General features: G+C 38.4%; 1 protein-coding gene across 3 annotated transcripts in view; it reads right to left on the bottom strand.

The window, feature by feature from the left end:
• AFTPH (aftiphilin) overlaps positions 1-20,460 on the bottom strand; it is a 74,561-nt gene that overhangs the window by 37,443 nt on the left and 16,658 nt on the right. For all 3 annotated transcript variants that reach the window (XR_011569302.1, XM_019970392.2, XM_070798877.1), the window contains exon 2: positions 908-2,861. Coding sequence is in view for 2 of the 3 variants with exons in the window: in XM_019970392.2 (XP_019825951.2) it covers positions 908-2,830 (1,923 nt within the window). In the remaining variant the exon portion in view is untranslated. The remainder of the gene's footprint in view (positions 1-907; positions 2,862-20,460) is intronic.

Here is a 20,460-nt window from a genome sequence, read left to right as displayed (position 1 = left end):
ACAAATATTCTCCCTGACAAGGCTAATTCCTAAGAAAAGTAAACATAAACACACATTTGCAAGAAATTTTAAGCAAATAAACAGTCACATTAAGTCAAGGTATGGCTGTTTCCTGTCCTAGGTCTAACCCTCAGTTGTGTCCTACTCTTTGCGACCCCATAGACTGTAGCCCACTAGGCACCTCTGTCCATGGGATTTCCCAGGCAAGAATACTGGAGTGGGTTGCCATTCCCTTCTCCAGGGAATCTTCCCAACCCAGGGATCCAACACCGGTCTCCTGCATTGCAGATAGATTCTTTACCATCTGAGCAACCAGGGAAGCCCTCTTGTTCTATGTCTAACCCTTAATTTATCTCACAGCCTCATCCCAGGTCTTTTATTAGCTATTAAACTCTGAGGCCCAAATCTGCTTTTTTCAAATCCTTTTTCTAACCTTCAAGTCCCTATAGCCTTCAGCACAGACTGAGGTTTCAAATTCTGCTTGCTCTTGTCTACAATCAAAATTTGTCCTAGACAAAATTAAGAGATTATTTTCTGAAGCTTAAATCTTAGTTTAACCTTGTAAAATCACTCTTAAGGTAGAAACTGAAGGATTTGGTGGAATAGTTCATTAGCTAATTAATGAATTTTTACATAAGTGGTATTTATATCTACCAAAAAACTAAGTTGATGAATTTCTATAAATATTAAAGAAACAGATAAAGAAAAATCTTACCAAGCATTATTATAGGAATGTCTCTTTAATCAAGTGATTGTGAAACATGTAACTAATCTACAAATCTGGCAAATATTATGTATCATAAAGAGACTCCTTTAACAGGTACCCAATTACAAAATGCTCTTTGAAAAGCTGAATTACAGACCTCCACAGCATTGTTATACAAAACAGAGAAAAATCAGTAAATACCTGAACTGAAGTGGTTGTTTCGTGTAAATGACCACCAGCAACTGCTCCTTTGGAAGCTGCTAAGGAGACACTGTGCACTTTGGGGGTTCCCGGAGTATCAATCTTTCCATCTGTCCTATGTGACTGCCAGGCTTCCTTTCGATGATGAGATTCAGTGGCTTGCTGGTCTCCAAAAGCAGCCCAGGAACAGCTATCTTTCTGTTCATCCTCAAAAGCATTCCAATCTACAACCCGGTTAGGACCAGCTGAACTGAAGTCCGCAAAATCATCTGAGTCTTGAAAAGCACTGCAGTCATCTTGAATATTTGGCACAGAATCAAAGTCTTCAAACTCACCTTCTTGCCCAATTTCCAGTTTTGAAATAGGTTCAGTGCCTGTCCCAGTAGGTTTTCTTGCCAAACTGCATCCCTCTGATAAACTATCAGAAGTCTCTTTTAGGTCTGACTCAGTAAATATAATTTCCTCTTGGCAAGAGACAGTATTTGATTCCCCGAATTCTCCAAAGTCATCACCTGGTTCACTCAAATGTGGAAAGTGCTCTGAGGACTCTTCAAAAGTGACATCACTCATTGAGTCTTGTGTACCAGCAGTAACAAAAGGTGGAGTTGTGCCACTGGCTGTGCCAAAGTCACCAAAATCATCCTCAATGGTATCGTTGCAAGTCACAAAGTCATTACTACTATCACCATTTTTTACACTCACAGAATCATCTAAAACATTTTCTTCTGTAGGATCAAAGCTGAGGCTCTGGGAGTCAGTAAACCCTCTAATTTCTTCTTTGGAAGAACCAACTTCATCATCTGCATCCAAAGTTTTAGTAGAAACCATGCACAGATCAGAACATTTAGAAGTGAATATATCAAGATTTTCCTCAATTTTACATTGTTCTCTCCTACTGGCTTCTGAATTTTCAGCTGGGTCTGCCAAACTCCAAGCCTCTGACTGAACACTTGAATTGAAAAATTCATCTTGTTGCAATGTGGGAAGGCCTTGCTTTCCCCTGCTGAAACCCCTGTCACTCGCTACGCTTATTTTTGAAACACAAACCTGATCCTTTCTAGCAGTGTCTCCTTTATCATCACAGCTTCTATCCAAAGACACTTCTTTTATAGAATTCAGTTCATTGACTCTATTAATTTTGTTTTCCTGAATGGTTAGTGCCTCATCATTTAAAACTGCACATTCTATTTCTTCTAGTTGTATCCTTTCTTTTCTGGAAAATGTGGCAAAATCTGCAAATTCCTCAGCAGGACTAGGTGCATAGTCTAAATTATACTCAGTACTGTAAGTGCTAAGAGGCTTTCGTCCTTTTGAATCAGCTGCAGCGTCCAGATCATCTGTTCCCTGAGGATTTACAGTTTCCAACACTGCAAACCCATTTGTTAGAATCTCCAGACAAGGCGGCTTTTCACCATTGCAGCTCTCTAACTGCTTGTTCTGATGAACAACATTCAGGTCAGTTCTAAAATCTCCTGGAGAGAAACTTTCAGGTGTTCCAACATTCTGTCTCTGCTCCACTTCTTTATCTCGTGGACTTTCTATGCCATCAATGGAAGTATCTAAAGTTTTAGATGAAATTATTTCTTTGCTGGTGGTAGAAAGTAAAACATCAGACTGTCCTTTCACAGGAGAAGAAAGTTCAGCAGTGATGTCTTTATCGTTACTATTTTTAATGGACTTAAAGCTTGTAAGGCTATCTACATTTTCTGAGAAATCATGAATTGGCATAAAATGGTTTGAAGGTACAAACTCTTCCTTGGGACGAGTGTAATCTGGTGTATCAAAATCAACAAACCCTACACCAGAAGGGCTAACTTCAGAAAACCCACCAAATTCCCCAAATTCATCGTCATCATCATCCTCAGCTCCGTTGTCTAGTGGTGGTGGGGACGAAGAGTACATTCGAATGATGTCTGGCTCCATTGTTCAATTGCTTTCAATACTTAATTTATACCTGGAAAAAAAAAAAAAAAGATTTCTTTTTAGGGAACAGATTACATACAACAAAGTCATTCAGAATTCTCTCAAAGAAACTTCAAAACAGTGTAAATTTACAGTGCTCTGCTTTTTATTTTTTAAACTATTTTTCTGTAAAGCAATTATCCTTCAATTAAAAATTGAATTTTCAAAATTTAAAAATTTTTAAAAAACCTAAAAAAAAACAACTATTTTTATCTTAGGTAAGATTACACAGCTATAATATAATGGCAAAAAAACCAAAACAAAACAGCTTTTACACTGTACGTTTCCAAGGGCATTGGTAGCATATTACTGAATCTGAGGATTCCAGAAAATTTCAAATAAACACTTACAAAAGTACATCTATAAGAGTCTCTCTTGGGGCACATGCTTGTTCTCTTAGACTCTCCTTCTAGTTCACTGGGGATTCAGGGCTTGCCTTGTGGATTTGTAGGAATTCTTTATAAATAAAATGAAAATTCTGTCTCTCATAATGACTGCAAATATTTTCCTCAATTTGCTTTTCAATGTTTATTTCTGACTCAAGTTAATTTTTTCTGATTTTAAAGACTTTATTTTTTCAGAGAAGCTTCAGGTTCACAACAGAATTGAGCAGAAGATATAGAAACTTCCCATACGGATCCTACTCCCATTAATTTGCACAGTCTCCTCTGTTATGAACATCTTCTACCAAAGTGGTAAATTTGTTACAACTGATGAACCTACACTGACGCATCATTATTTCCCAAAGTCCATAGTTCATATTAGGGTTCATTCTTGGTGCTATACATTCTGAGTTTGGACAAATACATAAAGACATGCATCTACCAGTACAGTATTACACAGAATAGTTTCACTGTCCCTCAAATCCTGTGTTCCACCTCCTCTATTCATCTGTCCCTCTCCCCTACCCTGGCAACCACTGATTTTCTTACTGTCTCCATAGTTCTGCTTTTACTAGAATGTTATTTAATTAGACTTATAGAGTATGTAGCTTGTATATACTGTATGATTGGCTTCTTTCACCTAGTAATATGTATTGAAGGTTCTTCCTCCATGTCTTTTCATGGCTTGAAAAATTTATTTTCTTAAACTATTGAATAATATTCCATTACCTGAATATACCATAGTTTAATTTTTTATAACTTTCCATTTTGAAATTGCTTAGGACTCACAAGAAGTTGTAAAAATAGTACAGAGTTCTCACATATGCTCTCACCCAGTTTCCCTCAGTAAGAATACGGTAAACAACAGTACACGATCAAATCCTGAAACCGACATCCGTATAACCTATTAAATCAGCTACAGACCTTGTTTAGATTTCATCACTTTTCCTCTCTTAGGGTGTCTGCGCAGTTTTATGAAACTGATTATACGTGCAGATTAGATTTCACTGTCACTATAATTGGGGTTAGAACTGTTGCAAAAATAGTTCAATAATATCAGTATAAAGTCCTTTGTGTAATCCCTAAATAGTCATGCCCTTCCATAAACCCAAACTGTTGGAAACTACTAATCTGTTCTCCATCATTATAATTTTGCTATGTCAAGAGTGTTATCTAAATGGAATTATGTAATATGTAACCCTGTGAAGTTGGCTTTTTCACTCTCCTTAATGCCCTCAAGATCCATCCATGTTGTTGTATGTGTCCACAGTTAATTCCTTTTTATTGCTAAGTAGCATTCCACTATTTAACTTAAATGCAGAGTACATCATGAGAAACGCTGGGCTGGAAGAAGTACAAGCTGGAATCAAGATTGCCGGGAGAAATATCAATAACCTCAGATATGCAGATGACACCACCCTTATGGCAGAAAGTGAAGAGGAACTAAACAGCCTCTTGATGAAAGTGAAAGAGGAGAGTGAAAAAGTTGGCTTAAAGCTCAACATTCAGAAAACGAAGATCATGGCATCTGGTCCCATCACTTCATGGTAAATAGATGGGGAAACAGTGTCAGACTTTATTTTTTTGGGCTCCAAAATCACTGCAGACGGTGACTGCAGCCATGAAATTAAAAGACACTTACTCCTTGGAAGGAAAGTTATGACCAACCTAGATAGCATATTCAAAAGCAGAGACATTACTTTGCCAACAAAGGTCCGTCTAGTCAAGGCTATGGTTTTTCCAGTGGTCATGTATGGATGTGAGTTGGACTGTGAAGAAAGCTGAGTGCCGAAGAATTGATGCTTTTGAACTGTGGTGTTGGAGAAGACTCTTGAGAGTCCCTTGGACTGCAAGGAGATCCAACCAGTCCATTCTGAAGGAGATCAGTCCTGGGTGTTCATTGGAAGGAATGATGTTAAAGCTGAAACCTCAATACTTTAGCCACCTCATGCGAGAGTTGACTCACTGGAAAAGACCCTGATGATGGGAGGGATTGGGGGCAGGAGGAGAAGGGGACGACAGAGGATGAGATGGCTGGATGGCATCACCAACTCGATGGACCTGAGTTTGAGTAAACTCCGGGAGTTGGTGATGGACAGGGAGGCCTGGCATGCTGCAATTCATGGGGTCACAAAGAGTCAGATGCAACTGAGCAAGTGAAATGAACTGATTCCACTATATAGATGTCACCACAGTTTGTTTTTCCATTTACTCCATGTAAGACATCTAGGTTATTTTCAGTATTTTTACAACTACGAGTAAAGCTGCTATGAACATTTGTGTACAGATTGTTATGTGAACATGAGTCCTCATTTCTTTAAGATGAATACTCAGGAGTGCAAAGGCTGGGTCACATGGTAAGTGTGTAATTAATGTTATAAGCCAAACTGTCTTCCCAAGTTAACTTTTAAGGGGTCAAATTGATTTTCCATTAGTAGTTTTCTTCATTATTTTGCTGTCATAAAGGCTTAAATTTTAAATTTAATAAATATTCACTTTTATTTTCTTCTATTTTACAGGGGTTTTTTTTTTACATTTAATAAATTTACAATTTATTTTGGCATATGGTCTAAAGCAAAGGTCTAAGTGAATTTTTTTGTAACTAGCAATTATCACAGTCACATTTCTTGAATAATTCTTCCCAGGCCTGTTAGTTTATGATATCTCCTTTTTTTTTTTTTTACACATTCAATTCTTAAATGGAATCTGTGTATGAGTTATTATTTTCCTCTGTACTAAACAGTCAAAAGTGTCACAAGACAGACTTATCAGTAAAAGGAAAGGGAAGATTAATATCAAAGTCCTAGAATAAAACAGCCCATAAACAATAAATTGATCCTCACAGTTGTCAAGTTAGACACAAGAGGAAATTGTTTACTACAAAATTTAACCAGTTTTGCAAGATAACAACAATAAATTCTTTCAACTCTCAGGATAAAATTTCTTAAGATCTTCCAGTTTTAGAGAGAAGGTGCCTTATAAACCACATAATTTGATTCAGAGAGGAGGAAAATGAGGCTCACTGATAAGCAACTTTACTGAGTTATAGCTGGTTAGCAGAAAATGGCTTCAGAATACAAAAAGATCTTTAGGTTAATGACTGGTCAGTGCTGAGAGAAATAAGCAAGTCAGAAGAAAAAAGATCCCATTGTAATGTATCTACTTTAAATTGTGTACCTTACAAAATCAGCATTATGAAGAAGGAAATAACTGCTTTAGTTCCAAGATACTTTTTTTTCCCTGACGATTTAAAGAGAAAATCATACACACAGTAAAAGATACACATAAATTCTATTTTCTTCCCTTGTTGAGCTTCCTGATAACTCCTTCTAATGCTGGGTGTACAAGGTCATTTGGCCTCTAACAGTTTCCCTATAATTATGAAGTTCCTAGTGTTTAAAAATATTCTCCAATTGTTAAAGTGTGGAGAAAGGGACACTTGCACACACATACAGAAGGCAATTTGGCTATACTATGTGAACTCTATTTTTTTTTTTTCGTTAAAACGCTCCAGAGGGATTACTTAAGCAAATTATGCCATATCATTAAAATAGGATCCTTCTGAATCTTTTTAATATAATTCCTTTTTTAAATTTAAAAGCAATCATAATGATGCAGACATGTCAAAAGGACACAAAAACCAGCTTGAACGGATTACTACTGTTTAAATCAGGGACAACTTCAGGATCAAAATAAAGATGATGATGGATTATAAGTCACTGAATAAAATAATAAACTATCAGCCCTCATGGATATAAACATGTAAATAAATAAATTGAAAGTTTGATTAGGAACAAGATATTGCACAGCTTCAAAATACCTCCCCACAACATACTTAATTACAAAGGGAACAAGGGTAACTTTCCCTTGGTGAAGACTGACACTTAAATTAAGTGATCAAAGTCAGTATCATTAGAAGCAGAAATACAGAAATCATGCATCCACCACCTGATAAGATGCAATGAGGACACAGACTCCTTTCTGGAATCCCTGCCAAAATATACACAGTCTGACTCGATTCATGATGAAACTTCAGACAAATTCAAATTGAGAGATAATCTATAAAACAACTGGTCTATAATAATCTTCAAAAGTATCAATGCCATGAAAGTAACAGAAAAATTGGAACTGTTCCAGATTGAAGTTGACTAAAAGAGCTGTGGCAAGTAAATACTACACTTGATTCTCAACTGGCTCCCCTTTCTATATAGGTCATTATTGGATGACTGTGAGACTTGAACAGAGCCCAAGGAGTAGCAGCAATGCACTGATGCTTTCTTGATTTTGATGGTAGTGTTGTGGTTATGTAAGAGAAGTCCTCAGTATACACACTGAAATATTTGGAAGAGATGGGGCAACAGTCTCAAACTGTTCTGGGAAAAAAAAATCTTATTTGTACTAAACCCGCAACTTTTTATAAGTTTCTGATTACTGCAAGATGAAAAATGAAAAAAGTTAAAAGCATCCCAGGAGATTTATGCTTGCATTTAAATATACCTATTTTATAATAAAATGTGTTACTTACACAATAATAATGCTTTATTAAAAATTACAGCAGATATGCATAAAATTTACCAAATTTAAACTACTTTTAAGTGTACGGTTCAGTGGCTTTAAGTGTATTGACACTGTTGTACAACCATCACCAGCATCAATCTCTGGAACTTTTTTATCCTCCAAAACATCAAAGTGCCTTTGTACTTACTAAATGACAACTCCCCATTCTCCATCCCCACCCCCAGCTCCTGCAGCCACCATTCCACTGTCTGTCTCTAGGAATTTTGACTACTCTAGGTGCCTCCTGTAAGAAGAATCATGCAGTATTTGTTCTTCTCTAACTGGTTTACTTCACTTTCCATGATGTCCTCAAGGTTTATACATATTGCAGCATGTGTCAGAATTGCATTCTTTTTAAGGTTGAATACAATCCTATTGTATGTGATACTATCATCTGCTGATGGACAGATGGGTTGGTTCCACATTTTGGCTACTGTGAATCATGCTTCCATGAATGTGCGTGTATAACATATCTTATTTTTTAAAACGTTTTACTTTGAAAGAATAATAGATGAACGAAGTTGCAAAAACGGTAAAATCCTGTGCACCCTTCACCCAGCTCCTTCTAATGGTGACATCTCAGATAGTTCTAGCATAATAGCAAAACTGGAAACACTGGTATTACCATCAACTGAACTACAGACCTTTATTCTGTTTTCACCATTAAAAAAAAAAAAAAAAACTTGCATTCTTTTGTGTTTGTGACTGTGAAGAAGGCTGAGCACCGAAGAATTGATGCTTTTGAACTGTGGTGTTGGAGAAGACTCTTGAGAGTCCCTTGGACTGCAAGGAGATTCAACCAGTCCATTCTGAAGGAGATCAGCCCTGGGATTTCTTTGGAAGGAATGATGCTAAAGCTGAAACTCCAGTACTTTGGCCACCTCATGTGAAGAGTTGACTCATTGGAAAAGACTCTGATGTTGGGAGGGATTGGGGGCAAGAGGAGAAGGGGACGACAGAGGATGAGATGGCTGGATGGCATCACTGACTCGATGGACGTGAGTCTGAGTGAACTCCGGGAGTTGGTGATAGACAGGGAGGCCTGGCGTGCTGCGATTCATGGCATCGCAGAGAGTCAGACACGACTGAGCGAATGATCTGATCTGACAGTTCAATTTTACGCCATGTACAGATCTATGTAATCACCAGTATCAAGATACTGACCTGCCCCCACTCTTCCAACCCATTCCTGTCCCTGTTGAGGTTGTTCAGTTGCTCAGTTGTGTCCAGCTCTTTGCGACCCCATGGACTGCAGCACGCCAAGCTTCCCTGTCCTTCACTATATCCTGGAGTTTGTTCAAACTCATGTCCATTGAGTCAGTGATGTCATCCAACCATTTCATCCCCCTTTTCCTCCTGTCCTCAATTTTTCTCACCATCAGGATCTCTTCCAATGAGTTGGCTCTTTGCATCAGGTGGCCAAAGTGTTGGAAGTTCAGCTTCAGCATCAGTCCTTCCAATGAATATTCTGGGCTGATTTCCTTTAGGATTGACTAGTTTGATCTCCTTGCTGTCCAAGGGAGTTTCAAGAGTCTTCTCCAGCACCACAGTTCAAAAGCATCAATTTTTTGTCACTCAGCCTTCTTTACAGTCCAACTCTCACATTCATACATGACTACTGGAAAAACCATAGCTTTGATATATGGACCTTTGATGGCAAAGTGATGTCTCTGCTTTTTAATACACTGTCCCTGGGCAACCACTAAGCTATTCTACATCTCCTTTAATTTTATGAAAAGTATTAGGTAAATAGAATCATACAGCATGTAACCTTTTGTGGTTGACTTTTTTCATTCAGTATAATGCACTTAAGGTCCGGGGCTGGATGAAACACAATCTGGAATCAAGACTGCAGGGAGAAATATCAATAACCTTAGATATGCAGATGATACCACCCTTATGGCAGAAAGTGAAGAAGAGCTAAACAGCCTCTTGATGAAAGTGAAAGAGGAGAGTGAAAAAGCTGGCTTAAAACTCAACATTCAGAAAACTAAAATCATGGCATCCGGTCCCATCACTTCATGGCAAATAGATGGGGAAACAATGGAAACAGTGACAGACTTTATTTTCTTGGGCTCCAAAAATCACTGCAGATGGTGATGACAGCCATGAAATTAAAAGACGCTTACTCCTTGGAAGAAAAGTTATGACCAACCTAGACAGCATATTAAAAAGCAGAGACATTACTTTGCCGACAAAGGTCCGTCTAGTCAAAGCTATGGTTTTTCCAGTGGTAATGTATGGATGTGAGAGTTGGACTGTGAAGAAAGCTGAGCGCCGAAGAATTAATGCTCTTGAACTATGGTGTTGAAGACTCCTGAGAGTCCCTTGGGGTTGTGGTAAGGACTGCCTGAGTAGATGCATACTGGAGTGGGTTCAGTTCAGTCGCTCAGTCATGTCTGACTCTTTGCGACCACATGGACTGCAGCATGCCAGGCTTCCCTGTCCATCACCAACTCATTAATAATACATACACTGTGTATTTAAATAGTATTTATAATAAAGATGCTAAAGACATTTACATATAGGTTTCTGTGTGAACACAGGTTCTTATTTCTCTGGGATAACTGAGCAAGCACAGGATCACTGGATCTTATGTTAGCGCATGTTTAGTTTGGTAAAAAACTGCCAAACTATTTTTCAGAGTGCTGTATCATTTTCCATTCTTACAACATTTTATTTGTAAAGGACCATCTGTGATGTTTAAGTAGAATCTGTTCATGGTTAATCTACTGCCTTTTCTGTTGTTTGAAAAATGAAACATTTTATTGTTTTCAGGCTTACTTCAAACTGGGATGTTAAGGCAAATACAAAGATCTGAATCAGGAACTTTGTAACCAACAACAGAAAGTAGTTTTTCTTCTTGTCCCACTTTAGCAAGGTATTCTCTCTCTCCTCCTTAGGTGTGACAGGCTTTATGAGACCCCCGGACTATGAACGTTTCCCCATTCCTCAAAACTGTGTCACCTATTGATGAGAAGAACACGGGTTGCACATTCACGTCAGCAGGTCTTGGCTCTGGTCCACCTCACCCTTCAGAAACCTGAGAGAGCCACTGCTCCTGGGTCTCAGCTAAGAATGCCAACCAGTCAGTGTGGAGGAGGTCTGAAATTTTCCAGAAAATTCTTCTGTGCCCAAGCCAATTCAGTAAAATTTGTTAACTGAAGTATATTTGTTCATTTTAGCTTAAGTGTAATGAATTTAAATATTAAGTCTGACTTAAACAAATCTACTATTTTTTTTTAACCACAGGAAAATATGGATTTTTAAGTAGTTCTTTCTACTGAACAGAAGTATAGATGAGCTGACATTAATACTGTGCCTGGCACACAACCACCTCAATAAATATTTCTTCATCCTTAATAAACTACTTACTTCACACACAAGGAGTCCTATCTATTATCCAATTTCTTTACAATCTGAACAAGCACTTGTGGGTGTGTGCATGTGGGTTTTGCAGGGAAGGAGGGGTATGCTCAACTTGCCTTTTTCTTGTCTGCTGATTCCAAGATCTGTTAGAGGACAGTAAACAAGTAACGGGGATATCTAGGAAAGACTGAAGTCACAGTTTACACAAGGCTCTCATGACTGAGTAGTCATGGTAGTCCTAAAGGTAGTCAGAGCAACCCTGTGTCAGAGTGGCAGCCAGGAAGACAGGGGTACAATGAGTGAAGGTGATTCAGAATTCATCTCTCTCAAGAGGAAGAGCCACATTTGCCTAACGAGCTCTAGCCAAGTCTGAAATGGTCTTGGGAAAAAAAAGATGCTGAGTCTCCAGGCTGAAAGCTCTGGGCTCAAGTGGCAAGATGGGCTTGGGAAGGCAACGGAATGAAAAGAGGGATGGGGCCGATATCATTTAAGACTATCAACCCATTTAAAAATAGTTTCTCAAGAAGCACAAAGTTGGAGGACTTAACCTAACCAGATACCAAGCCTTTGTTTAAAGCTATATGGCCATGTGATAAGATGCCAGTGCAGAGTGGTGGGGGGGAAAGAATAGGCTTTCAACAAATGGTGCTAGATCATCAACTGGGAGAAAAAAATCTTTGATTCTACCTAATATCTTACTCAAAAGTTAGTACCATACAGAGTGTAGGCCTAAATGTGAAAGATAAAATAATCAACCTTCTAGGAGGTAATTTAAGAGATTATTTTCATGACTTCAGGGAAGGTAAGGTGCTTTAAACAATAGAAAGCAGCAATCATAAAAGAGTAAATTGATAAATTGGACTCAAGGTTAAAAACTTCCATCAGGAGAACATTAAGAGAATGAAAAGGCAAGCCACTGTCTGGAAGATACTTGCAATACATGTAACTGTCAAAGAACTCACACCCAGAATATGCAAAAAATTCCTACAAATCGATATGAGACGATCTAAAAGAAAAATGGCCAAAGTATTTAGACAAAAGAGTACTTCACAAAGGAGGATGTCCAAAAAGCGAATAAGCATATGAAAAGTCATCAGGAAAATGCACATTAAAACCACAACAAGACACAACAACATCCCCACTAGGATGGCTAAAATTAGAACAATTTAAACTATAGCCACTGATGGCAAAGACTGGAGCAACTGGGATTTTCATTCTTTAATGGCGGGAGTGTAAACTGGTATGCCCAGTTGGAGAACGGCTCAGAAGTACTTACTAAAACTATACCAGGTTTATATTCCACAAAAGCGAGTATTTACATGTGCTAAAAGACACGCACAAGACCGTTCTTGACAACTTTATTCTTAACTGAAAATAACCTAAATGTACATCATCAGAATGGTTAAAATAAACCACGGTATAAGCAAACATGGCAATGAAATGAATTATTACTAATATGCAACAACACAGATGAGTATTACAGACATAATGTATAAAAGAAACCAGATAAATATATATATAAAATACACATTGCATGATTCCATTTCTATGCGGTTCCAAAGACACAAAACTGATCTATGATGGTAATTCAGAACAGTGGTTATCTGATGCTGGGAAAGACTGAAGGCAGGAGGACAAGGGGACAACAGAGGATGAGCTGGTTGGATGGCATTACTGACTTGATGGACGTGAGTATGAGCAAGCTCTGGGAGTCGGTGATGGACAGCCTGGTGTGCTGCGGTCCATGGGGTTGCAAAGAGTCGGACACAACTGAGAGACTGAACTGAACTGATAGGGAGGGGTAGAGTACTGACTGAAGAGCAGCATTGAAGAGCCTGCTGGACACTAACAGAGATAATGTTATTATCGCTCCACTGGGTAGTATTTATACTGGCACATACTTTTATAAAAACTCATCCTGTTGTACACTTACGGTTTGTGTGCTTTGCTGTGTGTATGCTATATGTCAAAAAGTGTTTCTCAGAAAATCAACATACTTAGATTAACAGCAGTTATGTTACAAGTGAATGACTATATGACCATAGTTAAAAATATACTACTCTAGAAAAAAATTTTTTTGCTTATTAATACCTTGCCTTATTCTGGGATGTAAATATAAGGCTGTATTTATATAGATATAATATATCTCAAGAGGTAGTATGGCATGAGGGCAAGATCTTGGATCTGGAGTTAGACAGAGACCAGGTTTAGGTTCTGGTTTCCCTGTTTACTAACTATGTGAGTTTGCCCTCTCTGAGCCTTCAGTTTCCTATCTATAAAAAGCGGCTTGCAGTGCCTACTCTACAATGCTGTTATGAGGATTTTAGATAACAGACCTTAAGTACCCGGCACATTCTGTGCACTAAGTTATCAACTATCATCACATTTAAACTTATACCCAAGTCTGTGGCTCAAATCACAATCTAGCCTTAACAAGATCTAAGCCAATGTTTGCTTACTTGGCTCAAACATTCACACTACTCTGCATAGACTTTTAAAAGGTCACTGAGGGACTGCCTTGGTGGTCCAGTGGTTTGGACTTTGTGCTTCCAATGTGGGGGTGCAGGTTGGGTTCAATCACTGATTAGGAACTAAGATCCCACATGCTACATGGTGCAGTCAAAAATTTAAAAATAAAACAGAATCACACAGCTTAAAAGGTCACTGAAAGAATAAATCATTTAAGAAAACTATTAGTAACCACATTAAAGATACAGGAAGTTGACTTTATTTCTAATTTCTATAACCAATCCCAAGAAAATATGAAACAATGCCCAAGGTTAAAGGACTGAGACCATAACCTCTGAACTAATTCAAAGGACCGGTAGTAGTCTGTTAAAAGATAGAGGCTTTGAAATAGAACAGGATAGTGTAACCCAAAAGTTCTCACCAGTAGTACCTTGAAGGATACTGGCTGTAGATACTTCCAAGTTAGAGAAAAGACCACAAGAGGAAAAGCTTCTAAGCAGGTGCTTAGAATGATTCTGCATACTTCTCTGAGAGAGAGAATCCTCCACCAAACCTCTGTCCTTCATCATCCACACAAAGTATCCTCTACCCCAAAGAACCTTGAGCACACATTTGGTGGTAATGGTGGGGTCTCTAAGAGGCCTCTAGGGAATCCCAGAATCATCCATTGAGAGTTCCTTCTGGATAAGCTAAAAACTCACCAAAGAGAAATCCCCATCTTTTACAATAGTGGTCCCCAAACTTTCTGGCAGCAGGGACCGGTTTCATGGAAGACAGTTTTTCCACGGTGGGGGAAGGGGATAGTGCAGGAGGTAATGTGAGAGAGATGGGGAGCGGCAGATGAAGCTTCCACTCACCTGTTGCTCACCTCCTGCTTTTGCTTTTTGCTTCCACCTCCTGTTGCTTTTACTCCTGCTGTGTAGCCCAGTTCCCAGCAGGCAAGGACTGACACTGGTTAGGGAACAGGTCCAAGGTCTGGGGATTGGGGATCCCTGTTTTATAGGACACCAGCCCAGCTTAATCAATGTATACATCAACTTTCAAGGCCAGACAGCACTTTCAGATGACGTAATCCAGCTTTACCAAGGACCCTTCACCCCAAACACATTTTTATAGGGACTGAGTTGGAAGTGGATGGTTGTGGTGAAGAACACAAGCAGAAAGGTTAGTGGTAAGAAAAGGGAAAAGACAACTGTATCTGAACGTATGCTACTGACTTAAATAGTACAAATGACACTGCTACTGCTAAGTCACGTCAGTCATGTCAGACTCTGTGCGACCCCATAGACGGCAGCCCGCTAGGCTCCCGTCCCTGGGACTCTCCAGGCAAGAACACTGGAGTGGGTTGCCATTTCCTTCTCCAGTGCATGAAAGTGAAAAGTGAAAGTGAAGCCACTCAGTTGTGTCCGACTCTTCGCGACTCCATGGACTGTAGCCTACCAGGCTCCACCATCCATGGGATTTCCCAGGCAAGAGTACTGGAGTGGACTACCAAGCTTTATTTAATGGAACACACACACACACACACTCACTACCTTTTTACCACAATATGTTTGAGGTTTATAATTAATCACTTGTTTAAAAAAATATTTTTTTTTAGAAAAATGAAAGAAAATACTATATAAACAATTAACATCGATTTGCATTACAAATGTTGCCTGTTATTTCAGTAGTCTAAATTATTTAAATCTTTACTGTAATATCCTCATGGGAGTTTTCAGATACTATCACTATCAAAATGCACTGTCAATGAATCCTCCCAGCCTGCATTCCTGCTTAGGAGTCATCTTGTCATAAAAACCAAAAGAAAAAGCTTTTCTTCTGAGCCATATGAAGATTTAAATTCAGTTAACTCTTTGTTTTCAATATATCTAGAGATGCCTTGGCCATGATGTCACAAAAGTTTTCATGCTTCTAAAATTTTAAATCTATAAAATGATCATTTTCTTTTCTCTTTTTGAGTGGTTTATTCTCAGTGTATTAAATTGTTCAGTCGCTAAGTGGTGTCTAACTCTTTGCAATCCCATAGACAGCCAGGCTTCCCTGTCTTTCACTATCTCCGAGAGATTGCTCAAACTCATGTCCATTGAGTTAGTGATGTCATGGTGCTCAACGGTGGCTAGCAAAACATGGTGTTCAATGGTGGCTAACAAACCAAAGAGAGCCCCTAAAAATAAAATCTTTTTAGTAAAGACCTGAGAAAGGTGACGGTGTTTGTTTCATTTTAGGATTATCATCCTCCCTTCAACATAGGGTACAAACTTTAAAACTCCCACAATTCCAAAGCTGAGTATTTTTCAGAGACCTCAAAATTTCTCTGAACTTGCCATTTTAAAAACAAAAATCCAAGACACTACTGGCATCAACTGTACCAATAATACACAATATTATTTAAAATATCTGTCAAATAAATAGTATATTCTACATACTTTTATTTCCTGCTTCCATCAATATTAATATTACTTTGGCACTATGTATCAATACTTATGTGAGAAGCACTCGTGAATTATCTCATTCAGTCCTCACACTATGGTATGACATATGAATGATTATATTCATTTTACAGATAAGTTTCCTGAAACATCCACAACAATTTGGAAGGAGAAAAAAAGGTGCTTATAAGGTAAGATGAAGAAAGTATAACCAACAGAAATGCCAAGAAGTGAATCTCTTATTTCAATATTAATGTACATAGTGGCAAAAATGTGGCAAATAATGAAAATAAGCAGCAAAATATCTTTATATCTAAGTTGTGCATGTGTGCTCAGTTACATCTGACTCTTTGTGCCACCATGGACCTTAGCCTGCCAGGCTTCTCTGTCCACAGAATTTTCCAGGCAAGAATACTGGAGTGGGTTACCATTTCCTACTCTAGGGGATCTTCCTGACCCATGGATCAAACCCAAGTGTCCCATGTCTCCAGCATCGGCAGGCAGATTTTTCAAAAGAGAAGACTGCCAAAAGTGACAACTGAATTATTTGTCTTCCTGGTTTTGATGTAAGGATGAGTCACAAAAGTAAAATATCCTATATGTAAGATAAATGACACCCAGAGCAGCAAAACACATTTACTCTTCAATGAAGGTGGCTAAACAGCAGTAAGAGTTATTATGGAAGCTAGTTTTCAAACATTCCTAAGAGCTTTTCTTTCATTGTATACTTTAACCTCCTATGCAAATCCATAAGTACTGTACTTATTTGCATGGTTTTATAGCAAAAATTAAAACAAGATAAATAAAAATATTAGAAACTGTTTTCTCTTTAACTTGTTATATCAACAGACCATATTTAAGAGTTTACTAGCCATTTTCCCCAGAAGGTTTAGTTCAGTTGCTCAGTCATGTCCAACTCTTTGTGACCCCACAGACTGCAACACATCAGGCTTCCCTGTCCATTACCAACTCCCAGAGCTTACTCAAACTCATGTCCATTGAGTCAGTGATGCCATCCAACCATCTCATCCTCTGTTGTCCCCTTCTCCTCCTGCCTTCAATCTTTCCCAGCATCAGGATCTTTTCAAATGAGTCAGTTCTTCGCATCAGGTGGTCAAAATATTGGAGTTTCAGCTTCAGCATCAGTCCTTCCAATGAATATGCAGGACTGATCTCCTTTAGAATGGACTGGTTGGATCTCCTTGCTGTCCGAGGGACTCTCAAGAGTCTTCTCCAAAACCACAGTTCTAAAGCATCAATTCTTTGGTGCTCAGCTTTCTTTATAGTCCAACTTTCACATTCATACATGACTACTGGAAAAACCACAGCTTTGACTAGATGGACATTTGTTGGCAAAGTAATGTCTTATGCTTTTTAATATGCTGTCTAGGTTGGTCATAACTTTTCTTCCAAGGAGCAAGTGTCTTTTAATTTCTCAGAAGGTACTTCAACTTAAAACTGAATAAATGACACTGGATAACTGTTGATAACAAAGGCAATGGAAGAGAAGCAGCAGTGCAGGCAGATGCACTAGCCCTCAGAAAGCCACTTTTCCCCTAGTACCTTCTGCTCTTATGTAGTTGCAAAATAAATTAAGCACTCTAATTTTCCACCTTAATATCCCTGAAATGTTACACTGAAAGTAGAGTCTAAAAACAGAAACTATTTCATGTCCCTTCACTAAAATCTTGCTTACATTCACAGTATTGTGTACAGATAAACCCTGGACCTTCTGTTTTCTTTCTCAGCTGCTTGCTCAGGGGGCTCTTTTTAAATTCTCCATTAATACTGATGCTTTCAGCCAGTAAATGTTCCAGAATCTTCCATCCTCAAACAAATCAGAGCGAAACAAAACAAACCCCTCCCTTCTGTGCCCTTTTAGCTCTCCTCCTCCTCCTCACCACCAAGCTGCTTGAAAGGGCCCTGTCTATTCACTATCTCTACTTCCTAACCTCCCACTCACTCCTCAACCCAGCACAATCTGGCTTCCACCCTATCACTCCACTGAAACTGCTCTTTCAAGAGTCACTTTATTTGAGTGCAAAAGACTATCAAGACAGTGCAGGCACAGGCCTATGTTTCTGACCACTGCATCCTCAGGGCCTGGCTCACACTACTTCAGTTTCCTTCTGGGGCACGTGGTCACTGACCTCTCTTTTGTTTTGAAAGCCCACAAAGTATGGTTTGGGGATTTGTTTCTCAGCATAAGGGGAGGTGTCAGCCGGAGTATCACCAGAGTGTAATACTACTCTGGCTGTTGCTGTTTAGTTGCTGAGTCATGTCTGGCTCTTGGTGACCCCATGGACTATAACCCGTCAGGCTCCTCTGTCCATGGAATTCTCCCGGCAAGAATACTGGAGTGGGTTGCCACTTCCTTCTCCAGTGGATCTTCCCAACCCAGGGACTGAACCCAGGTCTCCTACTTGGCAGGCGGATTCTTTACTGCTGAGCCACCTGGGAAGTCTGATACCACTCAGGGCAGAAAGCTGCTGGGAGCAGAGAGCAGGAGCAAGGGAAATTAGCTGACTGAAACTACTCTGGGCAGTCAGCTAATTTCCTTTGCTTCTGTTCTCTGCTCCCAGCAACTTTCTTTAGTACTTCATGTAAATTTTCCACAGATTTTGCCATCAGCTGACAAGAATAACTGACACGTGTTGAAAGAAATTTCTCACTGTGAAGTTTTAAATTAGCATTCTGGTCAAGACTAGCAAGAGTTCAACCTCCAGAGACCAGGGTATTCTGGGAAAAACAAACAAATCCCAAAACTGTACTTTGTCGGCTTTTAAAACGAAAGACCCCCTTTTAGTCTGTAAGTAAAATATGTACACCTTGTAAAGCTCTTGGCAGCTGCCCTTTCCCTAACAGTGTTGTTACTCTCTATATCATGAATACCTATGAAAGCAACTCATCTTTTGGAGGAAAAAACATCTAGCAAAAGTTATAAAACTGCAACCAAATGCAGTTAAAATTCAATTATCTGAACTAAAGAAAGCAATGTCCAAGATAATCTAAAACTCACAAATCTGGCCTTAAAATATGACCTATGGAACAGAAGATTTACCTCACAAATGATGTCTTTCCCGAGTACTATTAGTTTTAATTTGTTCCCTGACCACCCATCAATTGAGAAGAAGACCTAGAGACATGTGAGGTAACAGAAGGAAGCCAGACAATGAACCAGGCTTAGAAACAGCCATAAATTATCCAAAGACAATAACACATAATGGCTCTCTTGGGGTAGATTATCACAGAACAAAAGTTTTGTATATCTGAAAAAATCAAATGTAAACACATTCCAAAACAGTGCTCATGACTGTGTGTGTATACAGGTAACATAGGTAATAACCATAGGCGGATCTACCTGCACTGATATCTTTCATGGAAACTACAGAAGGAATTCCCATGACAAACAAATTTCTAGCTAGCCAACCTTTTAATGTTGTTATGGTTTAAAGTTTTACCTTCTTCTGAGAGGTAGAAAGACTAAAAAGGGTAAAAAGGAAAAACAAACAAACCCAGACAACATTTATTATTTGCAATGTACTATTATACTTTTGATTAGAAATGACTTGAGAATTAACCTATTGGATAAAGCCAAATTTTTCAAAAATCTCCCCTCTGTAATTTACAGAAGAAATGTATACAAATTTCACCAAACAGTATTTACTCTTATTCTCTGTGTACTTTTGATATTTTTAATGTTTTAAAATTTTTCTTAAAATCTGGTCATGATCCCCTATAACTGATTTTACAAACCAGAAACAAGTCATAACCCAGAAAGCACTGACTCTCTCCTATGATCAGCTTTCTAAGAATAACTCATTTTACAGTCTTGGGGCCATGGCTGCAAGTTTATATAAGAAGCGAAAAAAAAAAAAAATCAAAATATCTCTGTACACAATCTTAGCACAGAATTTGTGTTGTTTATGTCATTATGTCTCCAACTGCATCCATTAATTCTGTTCAAGTTTAATTCACCTCACAATAATATTATCATCTCCTTCCTTCTGATCCACTTCCTCTAAATCCAATTATTGCCTCCAACATATAAGAAGAGGAAAAAGAGCGTCTTTTAAAACAAAGAACTCCTTGATGTGGTACTTACAAGGACAAAATGCATTCCTAAATAATATTATTTGAATGAAACAAGTAATCTGATAAAGTGTTCCCTTTCTCTTTATAGAATTTTGCATAAAAGTAATAAATAAAAAATATTATTCATTTTTCAAGTTCATACTACCCTCAGTCTAGGAAGCAAGCCACTTTAAAGATAAAATTAAAGATACCATCAGTGGGGGTATATTTCAGTTCACATATTCCAGGCAAATCAGTAATATATCAGAAATTTTATAAGGCATATTCTTCTGATTAAGTAATTTTA

Source organism: Bos indicus, chromosome 11 (assembly GCF_029378745.1).
Source record: "Bos indicus isolate NIAB-ARS_2022 breed Sahiwal x Tharparkar chromosome 11, NIAB-ARS_B.indTharparkar_mat_pri_1.0, whole genome shotgun sequence".
Taxonomy (NCBI): domain Eukaryota; kingdom Metazoa; phylum Chordata; class Mammalia; order Artiodactyla; family Bovidae; genus Bos; species Bos indicus.
The sequence above is the reverse complement of the archived record's forward strand: the minus strand, read 5'-3'. Positions and strand labels throughout refer to the sequence as shown.